General features: G+C 42.5%; 1 protein-coding gene across 1 annotated transcript; it reads left to right on the forward strand.

Moving 5' to 3' along the window:
- The first annotated feature begins 76 nt into the window (after window positions 1-76).
- cacng4b (calcium channel, voltage-dependent, gamma subunit 4b) lies at window positions 77-15621 on the forward strand. Its single transcript, XM_023395157.2, has 4 exons — window positions 77-681; window positions 10392-10475; window positions 12052-12192; window positions 12613-15621. Exons 1-4 carry the CDS (start codon window positions 459-461, stop codon window positions 13137-13139), a joined length of 975 nt encoding a protein of 324 aa, XP_023250925.1. The 5' UTR covers window positions 77-458; the 3' UTR covers window positions 13140-15621.
- Window positions 15622-17911: the final 2290 nt, after the last annotated feature.

Raw genomic sequence — 17911 nt, forward strand, 5'->3', positions numbered from 1 at the left:
GGTCTCACTTAAGAGCCATTGACGTCGCCCTCTTTGGCAATGGCTTTTAACAGAGACGCAGTGAGTGTAGGAACAGAGAAAAGTGTTTTGAGACAAGGGGAAAAGTGGGAAAACAGAAACATGAAGTGGTGAGGAGGTTTGAAGTGTTCTGAACTGGTACACGATGTTGCTGTCGTGCTGTCCTGCGAGCTTCAAACCTATGTGGAGCCCCTGGAGTGGCTACGACTGGTGTCCTCTCGTGTTCACAGCAGCAACCAGTTGGTTTTGAGCATCAGTTGAGCGTTTCAGACAATACTCCTAATTCTTCATCTTCCTCTGGGTTACACACTCTACTTTTAACAGAGGCGCAGAGAGAGTGGACGTACCCAAACAAGTACTATGACCAAAGGATCTGCGCCCTGACGCGCCGCGGTGCGTGCATGTTGGACCGGTGAGAGTGTGGACTAGTATGAAGCGCCATGGCTTGGTGTGACCGCGGGGTTCAAACGCTGCTGGCCACCGTGGGGGCTTTCGCTGCCTTCAGCTTGATGACCATCGCCATCGGCACGGACTATTGGCTCTATTCGCGGGCGTACATCTGCAACGGCACCAATGCCACCACGGACGAGACCCAGCCGCAGCCCAAAACCAAGAAGGGCGATCTCACCCACTCCGGGCTGTGGAGAATCTGCTGTATTGAAGGTGAGTCTAGTCTCACTTTGGCTTCCTATACGCATGAAAGCCGTTAACATATACACGGCTCTGCATGGTAATTAAACATAGACTGCACGGTTCCCCGATGCTTTGGTACAACAAATAGTTGTAGTACCCGACGAGGAGTCTTTTGTTCCTAGGTGCGCACAATCATTTGAGCGCACAAAACACGCACTCCCTTTACGCACAGCAAATGTATCTATCGGGAGATGGGTGCACAACAAGAAAAAGAACATTAACCTGGAAGAAGTTATAGTTCGGATGGGGAAGGCGTATATATACACACAGGTTCGGATTTTAACAGCGCTGATCCGCTGAATTGTCAGATCAACGGGAAACAACGGTGTCCAGCTAAGCGCTCAACTCAAGCTGTCTGCCAACTGTTACATCGCTTTGTTCAAGCACAGGGGCACACAACAAAACCCGGCGGTGGTATAGTCTGCTTAAGGATGCGATGCCAAGCCGGCGCGTCTGAGCCCATTCACTTTTAAGCCGGGCGCTGCCAGGAAATGTGCGCACTATTAGTCTACTTTCATTCATGTCTTCATTGTATCCGATGCTGTTGCTTGGCAACATCCCTGAAATTGCTATGGAAACATACCCGGTGATTTAAAAATAGATGACTCTGAGTTCACGTCATGTCCAAGCAAAACAGAAAAAAAAACTATTTTTTTGTAATAGAACATGAGGTAAAAATCCCACATTTCACCTGTTCCTCCGTTTGGAAAGGCTTTTTTAAAAAAAAAAAATCATTTTACGCATTTGGTGTTTGAAAAAGAGTTTGCGTTGGCTGTGACGTCTTATTTCAGAGGCAGACACACACTCATTCATTGACCAATCTTCCTTCCGGCCACCCCTTGACTCCTCGCCTCACCCATCAGTGCCTGAGTCGATGTGACTGGATGGTTTTCTTCATGGCACAAACGTCTGTCATGACGCACAAATTCACAGAAAAAGGTTCACAAACACATAGACATGTCCTGCTACACGAAAGTGAATAAAAAAGGGGGGGAAACTGAAGTATCTTACTTCAAAAATGTGTTCAGAGATGTTTTAAAAACGCATCAAAGTTGACCAAATGTATCTTTAAATTCATTGCCGGCATCACATATGTGAAATTCAGCCATTTTCAGTCAGTTCTGTGCATCAGGCATTACATTTACATTTTGCTCATTTGAGAGACGCTTTTATTCAAAGCGACTTACAAGTGAACATGACGTTTACAGAGAAGATGTAGTATAAAGGAGGAGGCGTCCACCCTAAACACAGCACATTGTGATCCAGCGGCAGGTGAAACGGAGCTGCTGAGAAACGTGACACACAGCCTTATTGTCATTTCTGGAGCATTAGCCTATTTTAGATACAGTAATAAAATTCAGAGGCCAAGACCAAAAACTTTTTTTTAACCTCATCAGCACTCACTTAGAAACTGATTTTTTTTCTTAAATCCTCTTTTATGCATTTTCCTTTGACTGTGTTGTCTTAATACAGTTAGATTTTGTATTAAGTCGTTTATTTATTTATTCATTAAAAGGCATCTGAATCAGTTTTTTGTCTTCGCCCCAAAAACAGCGAAATATTCTACAAAAAAAATACATGTATTTTGACAGAATCCAGAAAGTTTTAGTGCCTTTGTAAAAAGCAGTGTTGGTGTTGAGTCAGGTGTTCCTCAGCCTCTGCAGTTTATTCTGTGATTTGGTGAGCTTGTCTTCATTCACATTTTTCAGACTTACAGTAATGCCATCAGAGGGCACATATAGTCAGCTGTCATCAGTGATTAAGCTGTTCCTGGGCTCACCCTGTGCTGAAGATGTACGCTTTACACACATGTGAAGAGCATCCCGGTGTGTTATGACACTAGCAATGCTTGGCCAGGCACCTGTCTGGGATTATATCCTCTGAGACCCTAAGAAATCACAATACCTCACAAATGCCAAATGTCAATTATTATGTCGAGCGTGATTTCCCATCACAAAAAAATGAAAGGTAATAATGAGAAGTAAATAATCAAAGTGGATTAATGACAGCAGAGACTGAATCGATTATGATGAGGCTGGGGGCAAAGACCGGCTCTGTGCAATTAGACTTCTTTTTGAAGGCATCATTTGCACAAAGAAAGGCCGGCTTAAAATATCGTTCCCTCCAGTGCTTATAGTTTCACTTCTGAGCTTCTGCTTAAAACTACAAGCTGCTGGACAGTGGCTCTGTTGTCATGGAGACTCATAAGTGTAGAGGAGAAGACAAAAAAGGATGACTCCCACCCCCCACCTCTTGCACACACACACACACACACACACACACACCTACACCTATGGTCATAATGACCGAAACGCTGGGTTATTGACGGACACAGCTCCGTGTGCACCACAGCTATCGGGGAAAACATCGCCACGTCTGGCTGAACAGATCGCAGGGACAACATGTCTTTCTGTCAACGACAACACATCGTTGTAACACACACGGCGGCCGTCCTGAACTCTCTCGCCCCTTTTCTCCTCCCAGAACCATATAATTGAATGTGTGTTAGTGTTTCTAGCCGCCGTGCTCAACAAGCGTTACCTCTCCCTCAGCAGGCGTGCGTGACATTTAAGGAGCAGGCAGGAATATATTGAATGGGGCTACTTTACAGTGAGGTCAGCACTTCCCTCATATATAGAGTCCTTTTCATTTCTCAACAGCTGTTTTGGTTGTTTTTTTGTTTGTTTTCCCGCATGAAGATCGTGAGGCCAGGGTAGCGCCCCTCCAGTGCACGGGGTGCGCCTAATTTACATGAGAATCGGCGGTGGATCAGAGGTCGTTGCTCACAAGTAAATAAAACCAACTCTAAGCACGAAGAATAACCTAATGAATAATCCAATTAGCAGGTACTTGTTTACAGTAAACATCCCGGCTGGCGGTGGGTTGGCGTGAGATTGGCGAGGCAGAGCTGTTTTTCTTGGGGGACAGTGGATGTGTGAGGTGGCCTTAGTTAAGGGGGGGGGGGGTCACTTTGCTGTTCCTAACGTGCTCCACAAGTCTGTAATTAAAACGCCACAACTGAGAAGCCATATATGCGGGGGCACTAATTAACAAGCAGGCCCCAACTTCCAGCTCAGTCAGTCCGTCCTCCTCTCCTCAGCTTGATGTGCACTCTCTCTTTTCATCTCTTTATAGGTTTAACTCCTCCATCCTCATCTTTCTTTTATCTCCCTCATCGTGGCTTTCTCTTCTGCGGTTTTAATGAACCCTCTGTCCCACAAACCCCCACCTCCTTTCAGTTTTGGGGCACATTTAACTTCTCTTCTCCTCTCTTCTCTTCTCTAATAAAGTTTTGTTGTGTCATATGCAAGTGATTTTGTATGCAGTTTGCTATTGTTAGTAGCATTTTGGGAAATACACTCACTGACTTTCTTGCTGAGAGTTAGATGAAAAGATTCATATCACTCACATGCTTATATGCTAAGCATGAAACTACTGCCATTAACTAACTTCAGCTACATCCTAATACCTTTAGGAGTTTGGTTTATAACGCATCACCGAGCCCCTAAAATGGAGACTTTGGGAAACGCTGCTGGCCCCATTTCAGTTTGAAAAGTCGGAGGTTGAGTTTTAGTCTGGATGGCCAGAAACTGAGACTTTTGGAGACGCTGACAAAAACACCCACATTCACTTCTTGATTGGGTCTTATCAGTCACAACATATCCTCCTCTGATTTGTCACGCTTCTATCACGTGATCCTTTCCCGGATGAAAACAACTATTTTAAAATGCAACATCATTTGAAAATGAAAATGTATTCACGTGGACGTCGCCTCAGCACAAAGACCGGAGATGGGTGAAAAAAGCAATCCCCTCTCTGTCATTAAGTAGCATCTGCACATAATCCCCCAAAATGTCAAAATGTGTAATTCTTCCCTTCATTGTCCAGAAGCAGTAGTGCTCTGGTGGTTTTCACATGACATTCATCACCATTTTCTGTTGCTGGTTCACCCCTGAACCAGACGAGCTCTGGCTCCTTTGAGATCACGACCAACACAACATAAACAACATTTGCCATTTTCTGCAAACCTAATGTAAAGATTTATTCAATATCTGGAGTTTACACTGGTTCTGCAATTGGATGTACACCTGGTTTAACACCTGATAGAATGGAAAATCAAATGTTCTTAACCAGAATAACAGTCTGAATCACTTCATTTTAATTTCAGTGACAGGGATTTGTCATGACACATTGATTTTATATTACACACAAACAAGATGTGAAAGTAAAAGAAAGGTTGGATATATGGAAGAATTCATAAAAATCTATTTTCGATATTCTTGAGTGACTGTTGACCTCGTCATCATTGTACGACTTTATACATGATGATGAACGTTTTGAGCACACAGGAAAAATACAATGTAAAATATGTAACTGAGCACCTATGGACCGCAGTGCTAAAGACCTTTCACTTTAATCCATGCTCAAACATAAAGACCTTCAGCTTGTTGGGATCCATTACATATTCACATTTTTACAAGTAAGTGACAACGCACGACAGCCTTCACAACACACTACATGTGCAATTTCTCCAGACAACGTGGCTATACATGCACAGTCTACCCCAAGCAGAGCTGTGTTTCAAGAATGTGCTGCCTGGTGACAATTTAATTAACCAACTGTCAGTCATATCAACACTGAATCACTGATGCCTGCGCCAAATTGCTTTTCTTTCATCCTCACTTGGCCTGAAAAAAAAAAATGGAAGGGATTGTTTGATTACACTGATTTTTTCTTTTCTTTTTCATATTCTGCCCTGGCATTCCTTGCTTCCAAAGTAATAAATGTATGTGTTGCTAAGTCTGTGTGAGTTGTGCGTGCATGTCTGCATTTGATATGAAGCCCCAGTAACAGCGCTTTATCTGTTTACAGCTTTATAAAACCTAATCATCCCACCTGCTGTAAACCACAGAGCGTTCTCCCTCGGCTGTGGTCACACTTTTCCGTCGCAAGTCTAAAAGCAACGAGGATAAGAACGGAAGCAAAGTGGAACAAGGTGTTGCTACTCCTGCTGATTGTAGTTCTGTTGCTCGAGGTATATCACCCACTGGAGGCTACACACAGTTCAAGTGAAAAGCAATATTAAAGTCACTTTTGATTGGTTTATTCATCAGTGTAGTTGCAGAGCTATTGATGTGTGAAAATGAGGTAGTGGGGGCATGTGTCGCATGGAGATCGCTGTCATGATATACTGTACTCCTGGAGACACCAGAGAAAGCAAGTGTTGGACTCTGATGAAACAATGCTATTGGTGTATTCCACTGAGGCTGCGCCCTTATTGGCTGAGCTAATTCAAAATAATGACGATGTGCATCGTCCTGTTGCCAGTGGCACCACTGCTGTGACAGCTGCTCCCAATACAATATGTGTTTATGTTTGTACACATGTCTGCGTGCTTTCGTGTGCATGTGTCCGTTGGTGTTTGCGGTCATGTTAAGTGGTGACAGATTTGTGAAAGGCAAAGTGGGGTTTGCCAGGGAAGTGCCGCCTTTTATTTGGTGGGTATCATAATACAATGAAGATGTCAAAAGCATCCTTGGAGATTGTTTATGTAAATGAGCTTATTAAAGACTAACAGTGGTTGCCATGGAGAGGAGGAGGAGATGCTCAGCATGGGGCTTTTGCAACTCCAGTCAGGCCCAGGGAACCCATTATTTCCCATGTAATGTGTTGACTGTGTAAGATTAATTCACAATTTCTCACAACACAATCACCTTGTAACGTCCCCCAGATAAACACTTTTTCTATCATCTCTATTCATCACCAACACCTTCAAAACATTAACCATGATCAGCTGATTGTATGCTGACTGGCCAAGCCCCTGGCTTTAACAACTGTCCTCCCATCTTTATTGCATGTTCCACATTTTGCCCTTTACAGCTGTCTCTGCCTTTCTTGATTTCTCTCTTGCTGATTTCCTACTCTCTTCTGCTTCCCTGAGTCCCTCTTCAATGTAACCTCTACCCCCCCCATCATTCCTCTACTCTGTGCCTTTGTTGTTTAATTTCCTCGTACCTTCTTCCCTTCCTCCCCACTCCTTCCTTCCCTCCCTCCCTCCCTCCCAGCTTGTCAGTATTCAGACTTTATTTCATTTCACGAAGAGTCCATCTGACAGCCTGCGCGCACACACACACACACACACACACACACACACACACACACACACACACACACACACACAAACTAACTGTAGACATTCAGCTGATAACTGTCACTCATAAATCACGAGCCTTGAGGCCTCGGCTTATAATCAGATTCCAAATCAGCTGCAATATTGCCTTCTATTTCTTCCATTCTCTATCACACACATGCACACAAACACACACAACAGAAGAGTCGCACAAGGCTGGATCGGCTGGGTCTAGACTCGAACAGAGGAGGGAGAATATTATGTACAAGTCAAACGAATAGTAGTGTTCTGGGTTCACAGTGAAAGGTGTGTTTTGTGTTCAGTTTTTAAAAACGTGTAAAAGCAGTTTGATATTTCACTTTCACTAGTAGAAAAGACACAACTATCGACACAGACACAAACGCGCGCACACGCACACACACACACACACACACACACACACCCACACACGCTTACAAAAATGCACATGTGAAATCAGCTACAAGCAGGCATGCAGCGTTTACACAGCAATTAGCAGGACAGCAAAGGTGTCTGTGTTTTTGTTAACCTCACTGTTTTTTGATCTAACCACGTGAGCCATATGTGTTTTTTTCACCAGGCACAAAGTCTCACATCGCTGCTTAAAATAGTTCATAGCCCTTTTTTCCATCAGTGACTAGACACAGAAACTTGTGCTCCATTTCCACCGACTGATTTGACACTAATTAATTTGATGTCCCTTATTAAGCAGCAGACCCAGTTAATGGAAGCAAGCCTGCCCTTAAAAGCTGTGCCACAGACAATGACGGTTGTCCTGCTCACCCAGGGGCACCTGGGAAATAGAGTTGACAGGTGTCAGTTGTTGGCGTAGTCAGTTAATGGGAAGGTTGACATTTATACAGTGGTCGGTCCGTCCCTAATCTCTGCTGCCTTTTAGGCTATTAGGGATAAAAGAAGGACTTTGTATTTTTGAGGTGGGATAAATGAAAGTCTTTCTTGCTTACAGAGATACAGGCTAAGCTCAACTGAGGTTTAGCCAATGACCAATTGCAAACCTCCTTCACCAAACAGTGAATGTCCAGTCATAGTTTAACAACGATAATTAGGCCCAGCATGTCTTTTTCTACATGCTGAAGCAGTGCATGTGGGGTTCAAGGGATACTTGGCATTTAAAGAGTTTGAAGGGTGGTGTCCCTTTAATCTATCCCTTTCAAAACCAAAAACACAAGGGCAAAAGTTTAAGGAAAGGATTATCTGTTCCAACTAATCTGCTGTAATGCAATCAGATTTTTCATTATGTCTGGCTAACTGGCTCATCACCTTAGGTTACATCCACATTAATATATTTTTAGTTTTAAAAAGCACCACGTTTGCTATGTTTACACCTGACGTCCACGCTACTCCAGAGTTTTCGAGCCCCTTTTCCGACGACGCAGACACCCACCTCGCCTCCTGATTGGCTCTTAACAGTCTCAACTACCAGCGGCGAATGCAACATAGATAAGAAATCACAAGCGTTGCTAACCTTGCTGTCTTTGCTAGCAGCTATTTTGAAGTTAAATTTTGGATTATAATGTGACAACTGCCTTTTCTGCTCCTCGTACGTCGTTGAGGATTTTCTGCATTAAACAACTACAGAGTAGACAATCTACTTCCTGTTTACACTGGCACATGCATGCACAGTATAACACAAGACAACTGGAAATATGTAAAAGTCAGCCAATGAGGAGACACTGTTTTAAACCAACTCCTGGAGCTAACATTAGCTTAAATTGTGAGCTAGCTAGCTGATAAAATATGCCAAAGACAGTTATAGAAAGTGTCATTTTAGCAAAATCGAAATTAGAAGCCTGCTTGAGTCCACCTTCGCATGAAATGAAAGACTAATGGCTTTTGAAATTTCACTACCAAGATTTCAAGGGGTAAATATGCTGCTGTTATCACTGTACACTTCATTATGTGCTCAGCAAGAACCAAACACTTGACAGCCATAGCAGCAGTAACTAAGGCTGGTGGGGCTTAGCAAACTGCCAATTGCTTTTCCTTCTCTGGGATTCAGACAAATGCAAAGACCCGCACGTGAACACGTAATGCAGAGAAAAACATTGTTATGCTTATGTAAAAATATGAAAATTAAGCCACAGCCCAGCCCACTTTTAATACCATGGGTGTTGTTTGCTGAATGACTAAAGTGTTGGGGGTGTTCACAGCCCAAATGGTGAATGAATAGCCAAAGAGCTCCCAGCATTAACACCACTGCACCGAGTACATCCATTAAGCCCACCCCCATTCCCTTTCTCTCTAGACAAGGTGTTGTTTATACCCCCTGCTCAATTACTGCTATAGGCTTCTCTCAGCTTTAACCTCTCTCTGTCTCTCTCACTCTCACCCTCCACTCCACTCTCTCGTTCTAACTCACCTCGGCATTAAAAATCTTCCTGCACACAGTCTTTTGTTGTTCAAATAGGCTCCTTGTTCCTCCCAGCACTCAACCATTTACCTGAGCCTGATTAGGACATGCGCCACGACCCATCAAATCCCTGCGGGCAATGCAATCTTAATCGCACAACCGTATAGCCTAGCGAGCGAGCGTATGCACTGATCCTCGAAACACAAACTACCCCTCCTCACGTGGACTTTCTTCTGCAAATATGTGTGCACTGAGCTGTGATCTTTAGCTTGCAGGGATTCATGGTTGACCCAGGGAGCTATCAACAACAGTTTCAGTCAAAGGTCAATGGTTGAAAGTGAAAATCATAGAGAGAGTAATGAGTTCATCCTAGAGAGAATGTAACTTTTGTGTGCCATATGAAGGAATCCAATTTAATCTATCTAATGCAAACAATGAGCTTGAGATTCAATTTAACACTGAAAGAAAAAGGGAAAAAAATGGTGCTTAATAGAAAAGAGGAAAAGCTTTAATGGGGCTATAACAACAATCCACAGTGTATTTTCAATTATTTAAAATTCGACTATTAAAAAGTATAAATAACACTTGCCTGACTGTGCTATTCATTGCTAACAGTTGACCGAATTAACCCCAATGGAAGACAAAGTTCAGTTAAATCAGAAAGGCTGTGTTTTCCTTTCATGTCCTGCTGCTCCTGTTGCCTTTTCGTAACAAGGAGGCAGCAATGCCAAGACGTGAAAAATGACCAATGTTCGTGTGCGAGGTGACTCCCCACTCCATCCTCCTTTATCTGAGACAAGAGCACAGGAGCGTCGTACTCCGGTGGACACAGTTTAACAAAAACAGTTCACCGGCTATAGGGAGCAAATGTGGCTCTGACTCCAGCACCCACACATCCTTCAGCCAGCTGAAACCAACTTCACTTTGATCAATTCACAACAAAAATGCCCCCCACCCCCAAGCACTGAATAAATCCAGTTTAACTTTGGCTTGCTTCAAAAGGTGATTAATGCATATGTGCTTTCTGTTCCTTGGTTGAACAATCTTCATCCCCTAATGCATATATACAGCGTAACACTGTTAAAGCGCCTTGATGTGTACAGTGGACTCTAGTTCATATTTGATGTGGAGACTCAGTCTTTCTGTCTTTTTGCCCTGCAGGTATCAATCAAGGCAGCTGTTACAGAATCAACCATTTCCCTGACGACAACGACTACGACACAGACAGCTCTGAATACCTGCTGCGTAAGTGCTCCTCGCTTGTCCTCTTTTTCTGGCATTGTGAGAACTGTCGCTCTGATATTTTTAAGGCCAAGCAGGCAGTTCGCCGACTTTCATTGTCTTACTATGTAGGTCTGAGAGCATGCTCCAAACAGAGATTGATAAATAAACAACAAAGGCATGAAATGAGAAATGTGACAGCGGGACAGGATTTAAATATATCCACAGTTGCGTTACAAGTTACAACTCATGATACTTTTAATTAATTAATTAATTTACTTGTGTCTGTTTTGATTTCCGACATTGTTATTCCTCACAGATGTCCTAGTCATAATTAATTACCTCCGTTTTTAATGAGGAAATTCAAGGTAGCCTTGCCAAACTCAACCACAAGATAAAGCCAACTGTATCAATTTTGCAATTTGCAATGTTCCTCATTTTCTCATCAATTAGCTCCAACCCTACAAAAGATAACTTGACACTGTGGTATCAAACATGCAGCTCAGACATAGAAGAGGCTCATTATTATTTTCTTGTTAAAATGTGGAAGTATTAAAAAGGCGTGAAAAATACTGTACAATTTGCAGTGCACACACTCGCACAGTTTTTTTGTTTGTCTGTAATTTCATTTTTTAATTACTATGAATGATGCTATTGCAGAATCCGCAGCTCAGTTCCTCTATTTTTTTCTGTTATATATTTCTATCATATTGTGGCTGTAGAAGAAGAACTTACTCTCTTTTGTGGTGAAGACTCTGCTTGCAGTAAAAATTTGTGGCTACATGGTGAGACAAAATTCTTGTTAAATCCGGTCTAAACCAATCTGCTCCTTTTTAAAATTCAAGGTATTCTTCTGTGAAAACTGGTCAGAGAGAATGACCAGGCTTACACATAAATTGTGATTAGTTAAAGATTAAATTTGGGATATTCAATCAGCAAAGGACCTTCATTTAAAGCACAGCCAATTCAGGATCTGCCTAATATGCAGAGAAGAACAAAGAAGACTTATCAGACTTTGGCCAAGGTCCAAACTCAGTCCATTAGCAAGACTAAATAAAAAGAGGGCTTAATAAAAGACTTTACAGTTGAATAAGCTCGTCCATCCTTGGAAACCTGCAAAATGGCACGGTGATTCATTTCTGGGGAGGTGATAGTCAGTGAGAGCTCTTGTTACATCCCACAGCTGATTAGCAAAGCTTTGTCACAACAAGGCCCCAAAGTACAAATGATAATGGAGTTCTCAATAATGGATGGAGAAGAGGTGGAGAAGAGTTGGAACTGGATAGATGAGGGTTCAGCAGGGTAATGAAAATTGTAATTATTTAAAAGAGTCTAGTTTTTTTTTTTGTTTTTTTTTAACAAAAGCAGTGTCATTAAAATTATTCACAAATTCCATACACTATTTGTCTGTTATGAATCTATTTATTGTTGCATTCAGGTGTCTATAAAATGCCTTATGATTGAATCTATTGATTGGTGGATTGATTTATTCATCTGTATTCATGTTGTTTTACTAACCAGCCTCTTTTTGCCCAATCAAATATTGGTTGAAACCATTTACAGTGGCTTACTTCACTTATCGATCTCTTTGTCTCTGCAGGTATCGTTCGTGCCTCCAGCGTGTTCCCCATCCTCAGTACCATCCTGCTGATGCTGGGCGGCTTGTGTGTCGGCGTGGGTCGAGTCTACAACAAGACAAACAACGTCCTACTCAGCGCAGGCATTCTCTTCGTCGCTGCAGGTGAGCTGGAGGATTGCACACACTGTCATCCGTGCACCCAGCAAGGACCAATCATGTGAGGGGCCGGGGGTTTGATAATGCCGAAAAAGGCAGCTTGATGTGGCACCTGCGGTCACACATTGTACTTCATCAATGGTGCAATCATAAAGACGAGCTTCAATATCCACCGAAGAAGGTCAGGATCTCCATTCATCACACACCTCACACACAAGTGAAGAGGACCCACATGTCATTAAGGGCCCCAGGAGTGATGAGAGTCCTGTAATCACTGGCTGATGATAGTGGAAGTTCAGGGGGTTTCATCATCATTACTGATCACGTCATGGATGATTGATCATTGGCTCTTCCTCTTCACTTTTCCTTATACTTGTTTATTTACACTTAATACTTATTTCTTGTCTGTCTGTTTTTTATCATCAGGTCTGAGCAACATAATTGGCATCATTGTCTACATCTCCAGCAATGCAGGAGACCCCAGTGATAAACGTGACGATGACAAGAAGTACACTTACTCCTACGGCTGGTCCTTCTACTTTGGTGCCCTCTCCTTCATTGTGGCCGAAACGGTGGCCGTCCTCGCCATCAACATCTACATTGAGAGAAACAAGGAGATCCGCTGGAAGGCGCGGCGCGAGTTCATTCGCTCACTCTCGTCCTCCTCCCCGTACTCAAGGATACCGAGCTTCCGTTACCGCCGGCGGACATCGCACGCCAGCTCTCATTCTACAGAGGCGTCCCGGGAGAACTCGCCGGTGGTTGGTCTGAAGGGGGCGCCATCCACCAGTGGGCCCCTGGACGAGCTGTCCATGTACGCCCTGGCGAGGGATAGTGTGACGGAAAACACGTACAGCCCTGAACATGAGGCGGCTGCTGAGTTCCTCCAGGTCCATAACTGTTTCCCCAATGATTTAAAGGACGGGGTGAATCGCAGGACCACACCGGTGTGAGTGGCATATTGCTGGGCTCGAGGTTCACCTGGGGGAGGATGAACAGGAAATTCTGGAAAAGTCATTGGGCTGACCTGCTGGGGCCTGATAGCTTGTGATAGCCTGCCATCTTAGAGGCACAGATTTCAAAGACACTGTCCTTTTCGAAAGGACCAGAGGGAGACGAGAGGACGGTCAGCTGGATAGAGGATGAGCCATTTAAGAGAAGCTGATTATTTACCTGCTTTTAGAGACCATCAAAGCAGAATAGCGTTACCATTGTCTGTGCTGTAGCCGATGCAAAGTTAGTGTTATCTTTCAACTGTGTCAAAATGTTTCAATGAACAGTGAGTGGATCACAACCCTTTGTTTGTGTAATGGTCACTACACATTGTGGGCAAACTTGAGAGTTAAGCGTAGTGGTGTGCCAAACAACATAACAGTATTCTACCTGTAAATTATTTAACAAGGTGCTAAATGAAATGTATTCTTCAACTTGAAGGTGTTCCATATGTGTGTGAAGTTAAAATGTGGACCTCTCTCCAGAGTTTGTATTGTGTCCTCATAACCAGTTTGGTCTTGCCTTATATTCATGGGTTTGAAACAGACAACAGGGCGTCTCTCAGCACTGTCCTTTAGAATAATATATAGCCTTTTAAACAAACACAAATTATATATGTTTTTAACGCATCTTTTTTCACGGGAGTCAGTGTCTTTGCAAAATGTTTCTCATGTTGAGTTGTAGTGTTCCGAATGTTTAGTGTTTTAGCACATTGTACAAGTCGACCATCCAGTCCTCCAAACAATATGAAAGGTTTTCTCTCCCCCGCTGCCGCTTCCTTAATCCTTTTCTTCTCTGACATTTGTCAGTGGAACAAAATGTTCTTTTGTCAGTGGAACACCTCTGTTCAATGGCCCCTTTTTACTCACTTCCATATCAGTCCGCCATCCTTCCATCAAAACCCCCTGATGGATGTGACATTGTGTTTGTGCCTGTCACAAGAGAGGAGCAGCTGACGAGAAGGGGGGTGCCCAGAACTGTGAAAACGGCACAGGTCAGGACTTCCGTTTGCTCTGAATGGATCCCAAGCATCCAGAGTGTTAAATGGATAAGGATCAGAGTCAGGCGGAGAATGCATGTCTGTCTATCACACCGCCTGTGAGTCCATCTGGCTGCCTTTCCCCGCTCCCATGTGAAACAGAGGCCCCAGACAGAGGCAGAGGGAGCTGTCTGCGACTGCGTCCCTGAAGGATTTGGCTCTAATAACCAGGCGTGTGTGCCTACTGTCGTCCTGCATGTCCATCTCTGCTCTTTCTTTTAGTTCTCTCAGGAAATGCTGTGCTGTTGTGGCAAGTCAAAAACTTTTGAGGTCCTCTCCTTGCTTTGTGGTAGTGCTGGGAAATGGACCAGTGATAAAGACAAACCTGGTGAAAATGATTTGAGAAAAGAAAATGGCATTATTGTATTTAGAAATTGCTGTGAGTGTCTGCTTGAGCTTGCTCCAAGAACCAGCTGGGGTGGGTTTTTTCAGTCTTAGGGCTATTGGTTGGTTCTAGTCTGGCAAGCGAGCTCACTCAACCACACATTAGTATTTGAGTGTATTTAGTGTGTTTGATATTCCATTAGAGATACAACTTCATATACCAGACTGGGCTCATGTAAGAGAAAGCCATCAGTATGATCCATTCTGAGTGTAGATCTTACATTTTTATAATACAGTGTGGGGAAAAAATCCAAATGTGTTTGTATGTTATGTAAAGCTGTAAAGTTGTATATAAAAGTACAATAAAAAAATACAAAAAAAAAACAAACAAAAAAAAAATCGAATACTCAATGTGCAAACATATGAACGGAGTCTTCAAAGCATTATTTTACTGAACTATGTCTCAATAATAATGCCTTGATGCAATCTGGCATTGGCCATACAATTCAATTTACCATTTTATATTCAGGTAAACACTGATTTTGCTGTTATCAGTCAAAAAAAAGTAAATCTAGCTATTGAATATTCTGTTTTGTAAGGTGAAGTATAGTAAGTACATTTAGGAGAAGATACTATATTTTCTATTCCATGTGTATGTGGCAGCTGTGCTTTACTGAATGTGCTTATATTGATTAATGGCTTACTATTGTTGTGAAATAAGCACATTGTCAATTTTTTTTAAAGAAATTAATTAAACACTTGAGCATGGATGTTCAGAAGTGAAGGTGCTAATTTGGGGAAGTTGCATAATAAAAAAAATACAGGGAAAGAAGCTGAGGCACTTGTTGTGTTGTATAAAAGAATAATTCCTTGCCCTAGATACAGTACATTTCAAGCACAAACCTACTGAATTAAATCACTATTAAATGTATTTTCAATTCTTTGATATTGGATAGTAGAGTGCCTCTCTTTTATTTCTGATATACTGCATTTATTGTTCCACTCAAACAAGCATTTTTTTTTAATCTCAATTTATTTAATCTGAATTGAAAAACCCAAAACAAACTGTACATAGACAATTAAATTAAATCAGGGTTATGTTTTTTTGTGCTTTAGTGGTGATTTCTTTTAAGACTAACAGTCTATACAGCCATGCTAGCAGCTCTGTGGTGCTGCGAGGTAACTGCTAATGTCAAAATGCTAACATGTTTGCAGTGACAATTTTAACATGCTGACATTTAGCAGATGTGCTGTTTATCATTTGCTAATTAGCAAGTGTTAGCACGCTAAACTAAAATGTCACCGTTTTAGTTTAGCGTGCTGACATTTGCTCATGAGCAGTTAGCACAAAGTACAGCTGAGGCACGTGGGAATGTTGTTCGTTTTGCAGGTATTTGGCCATAAACCAAAGTATTAGACAAAATACAACTTTAACCTAATGGTGGCGCTTGTGTAAATGTTAAAGGATATCCAAAGTTATTACAATTAATCCTCTGGGAAAATGCTCTGAACAAAATCTCACGACAGTCCATTAGATAGTTAGATATTTCAGTCTAAAAAAGATGGCTGATCGATTGATCGACCGACAGGCTGACATTGTCAACCCAAGAGCAATGCTGCTGACATGGTTAAAAATCCACTAGTCTGGAGAAAGTGATGTGACAACCCTCCATCTATGTATAAAAAATGAAGATACAGATGTACAGGAAATGTATATAGGATTTATGCACAAATAATTACAGCTATAAACTTTCACCTCAGTGGGACCTGTTTTCCATTGCAGTGTTTCATTCAGATTTCTGTGGCCGACCTTCTCCTGGGTCCTGAATGCCTCTTCATATCCGCTGCATAAGACAGAATCACTGTCATCTCCGAATGAGCTACGAGCTACTTCAGCCTCGGAGTCTCCACGTCGTTTTGCAAAGAAATAAATCATAAGTGTAAGTACTAATGGCAGCTCTCTTAGATCAAAGTGTTATCTCAGTGAGATGCCACCTGACAAAATGAAGCCATTTTTTTTTTTTTATCTCAGCAGTCTCCCACCTGATTCAATCAGTGGGCGAAGTGAACCTTTCTTCTCTCAATGTGTGTGAATCATATAATATACCGACTGAAGGAAAGAAGGGATTGTGGGCAGAGAAATAAGGTTAGAAGTTAATGTCTTTTTACAGCATCAAGTGTTTTTACTTTTCAAAGCAAAATGCAAGCTTTTACACTTCTTGGATTGAATTATTTTACCATTGGTTCTGCTTTTCAAATGTTTCTGTATTTTGTCATGTGCAACTATAACAGCAGCTTCTGTTTTCATAGTTCAAAATACAGTGCATTCTCTAATTCAAATGGACCCAGCAGTCAGATAGTTATATTCAGTGAAGTATGGTGTGCCCCATATAATACAAATAATTAAATAAATGAAAACACATTACCCTGTCTCATATGTGTAATTATGCTGGTGAGATTTCATTTGGTGTAAGAGGAATCAGAGCTGTTCTGTTTATCTAGCTGGGGAAATTATCTTTTGAAAGCAATATCTGATGTTGCAGTACAGCAGCTATATCAGCCCCTTGTAATTTCCACCTAATTTCATTTTTCTTCAATCCGTCCTCATTAACTCGCATTTCACTGTCCCACATCACCGAACCTCTGCCTCATGTAGATCGATGGCCAAAGCTTGCGCTAGAACGGGTCAAATGGGGTTGAGGGTGGCGCCACCAAGGCAAACATGTGTGGTAGATGATCCCGTTGTTTTAGAGAAGAATATTAACGTGACCCTCATAGAAATGGCCTCAGGGCATGGGTAATCTAATTTAGCTTGAGTGATGTTGCCTGTCATTAGCAGATGAATAGAGGCGGGTCTCTCTGAAGGCTATGCAATCTATTCTGCTATGGGTAAAATTAGCCACCAATTAAGGTTGTTTTTCATCCTGGAATAAAAATTCTAACAGGGAAGCTGCCAGCTGTAATTGAAGTTAATCATTGCTGAGTTCAGACTTGTCAATCCTGATTTCGGCAGAAGTGATTTTGTATGTTTCCGTCATTGCAGAGACAGTTATGGTATTGAAAGCTTGCCAGTGATATTTCTGGTAATGTTGATAACGATCCAGTGAGTGGCACTCATGCTTTCTTGCCAGGTGTTGTCATCTGTTTCCAGTGTTTCGCCTCCCTGTTCTGTTGACACAGGGGGTGGGGGGGGTGGGTGATCCCCCCCGCTCGTATCGCTGATGACGTGTCGCCCACTGTCATCCACACTGCTGGCTGTTGCTTGGAGACTTTGCAGCTGTGAGCCGTTTGGTCTCTCCACAGTCTCCAGGGGGGCCATGAGCAAATGAAGCAGGTCAGAGGGTCACCCAGTAAGACAGGCTGCGCCAA

This window comes from Seriola lalandi, unplaced genomic scaffold (assembly GCF_002814215.2).
Source record: "Seriola lalandi dorsalis isolate HSWRI2012SDOR001 ecotype SW California unplaced genomic scaffold, Sedor1 jcf7180002054958, whole genome shotgun sequence".
NCBI classification, from domain to species: Eukaryota; Metazoa; Chordata; class Actinopteri; order Carangiformes; family Carangidae; genus Seriola; species Seriola lalandi.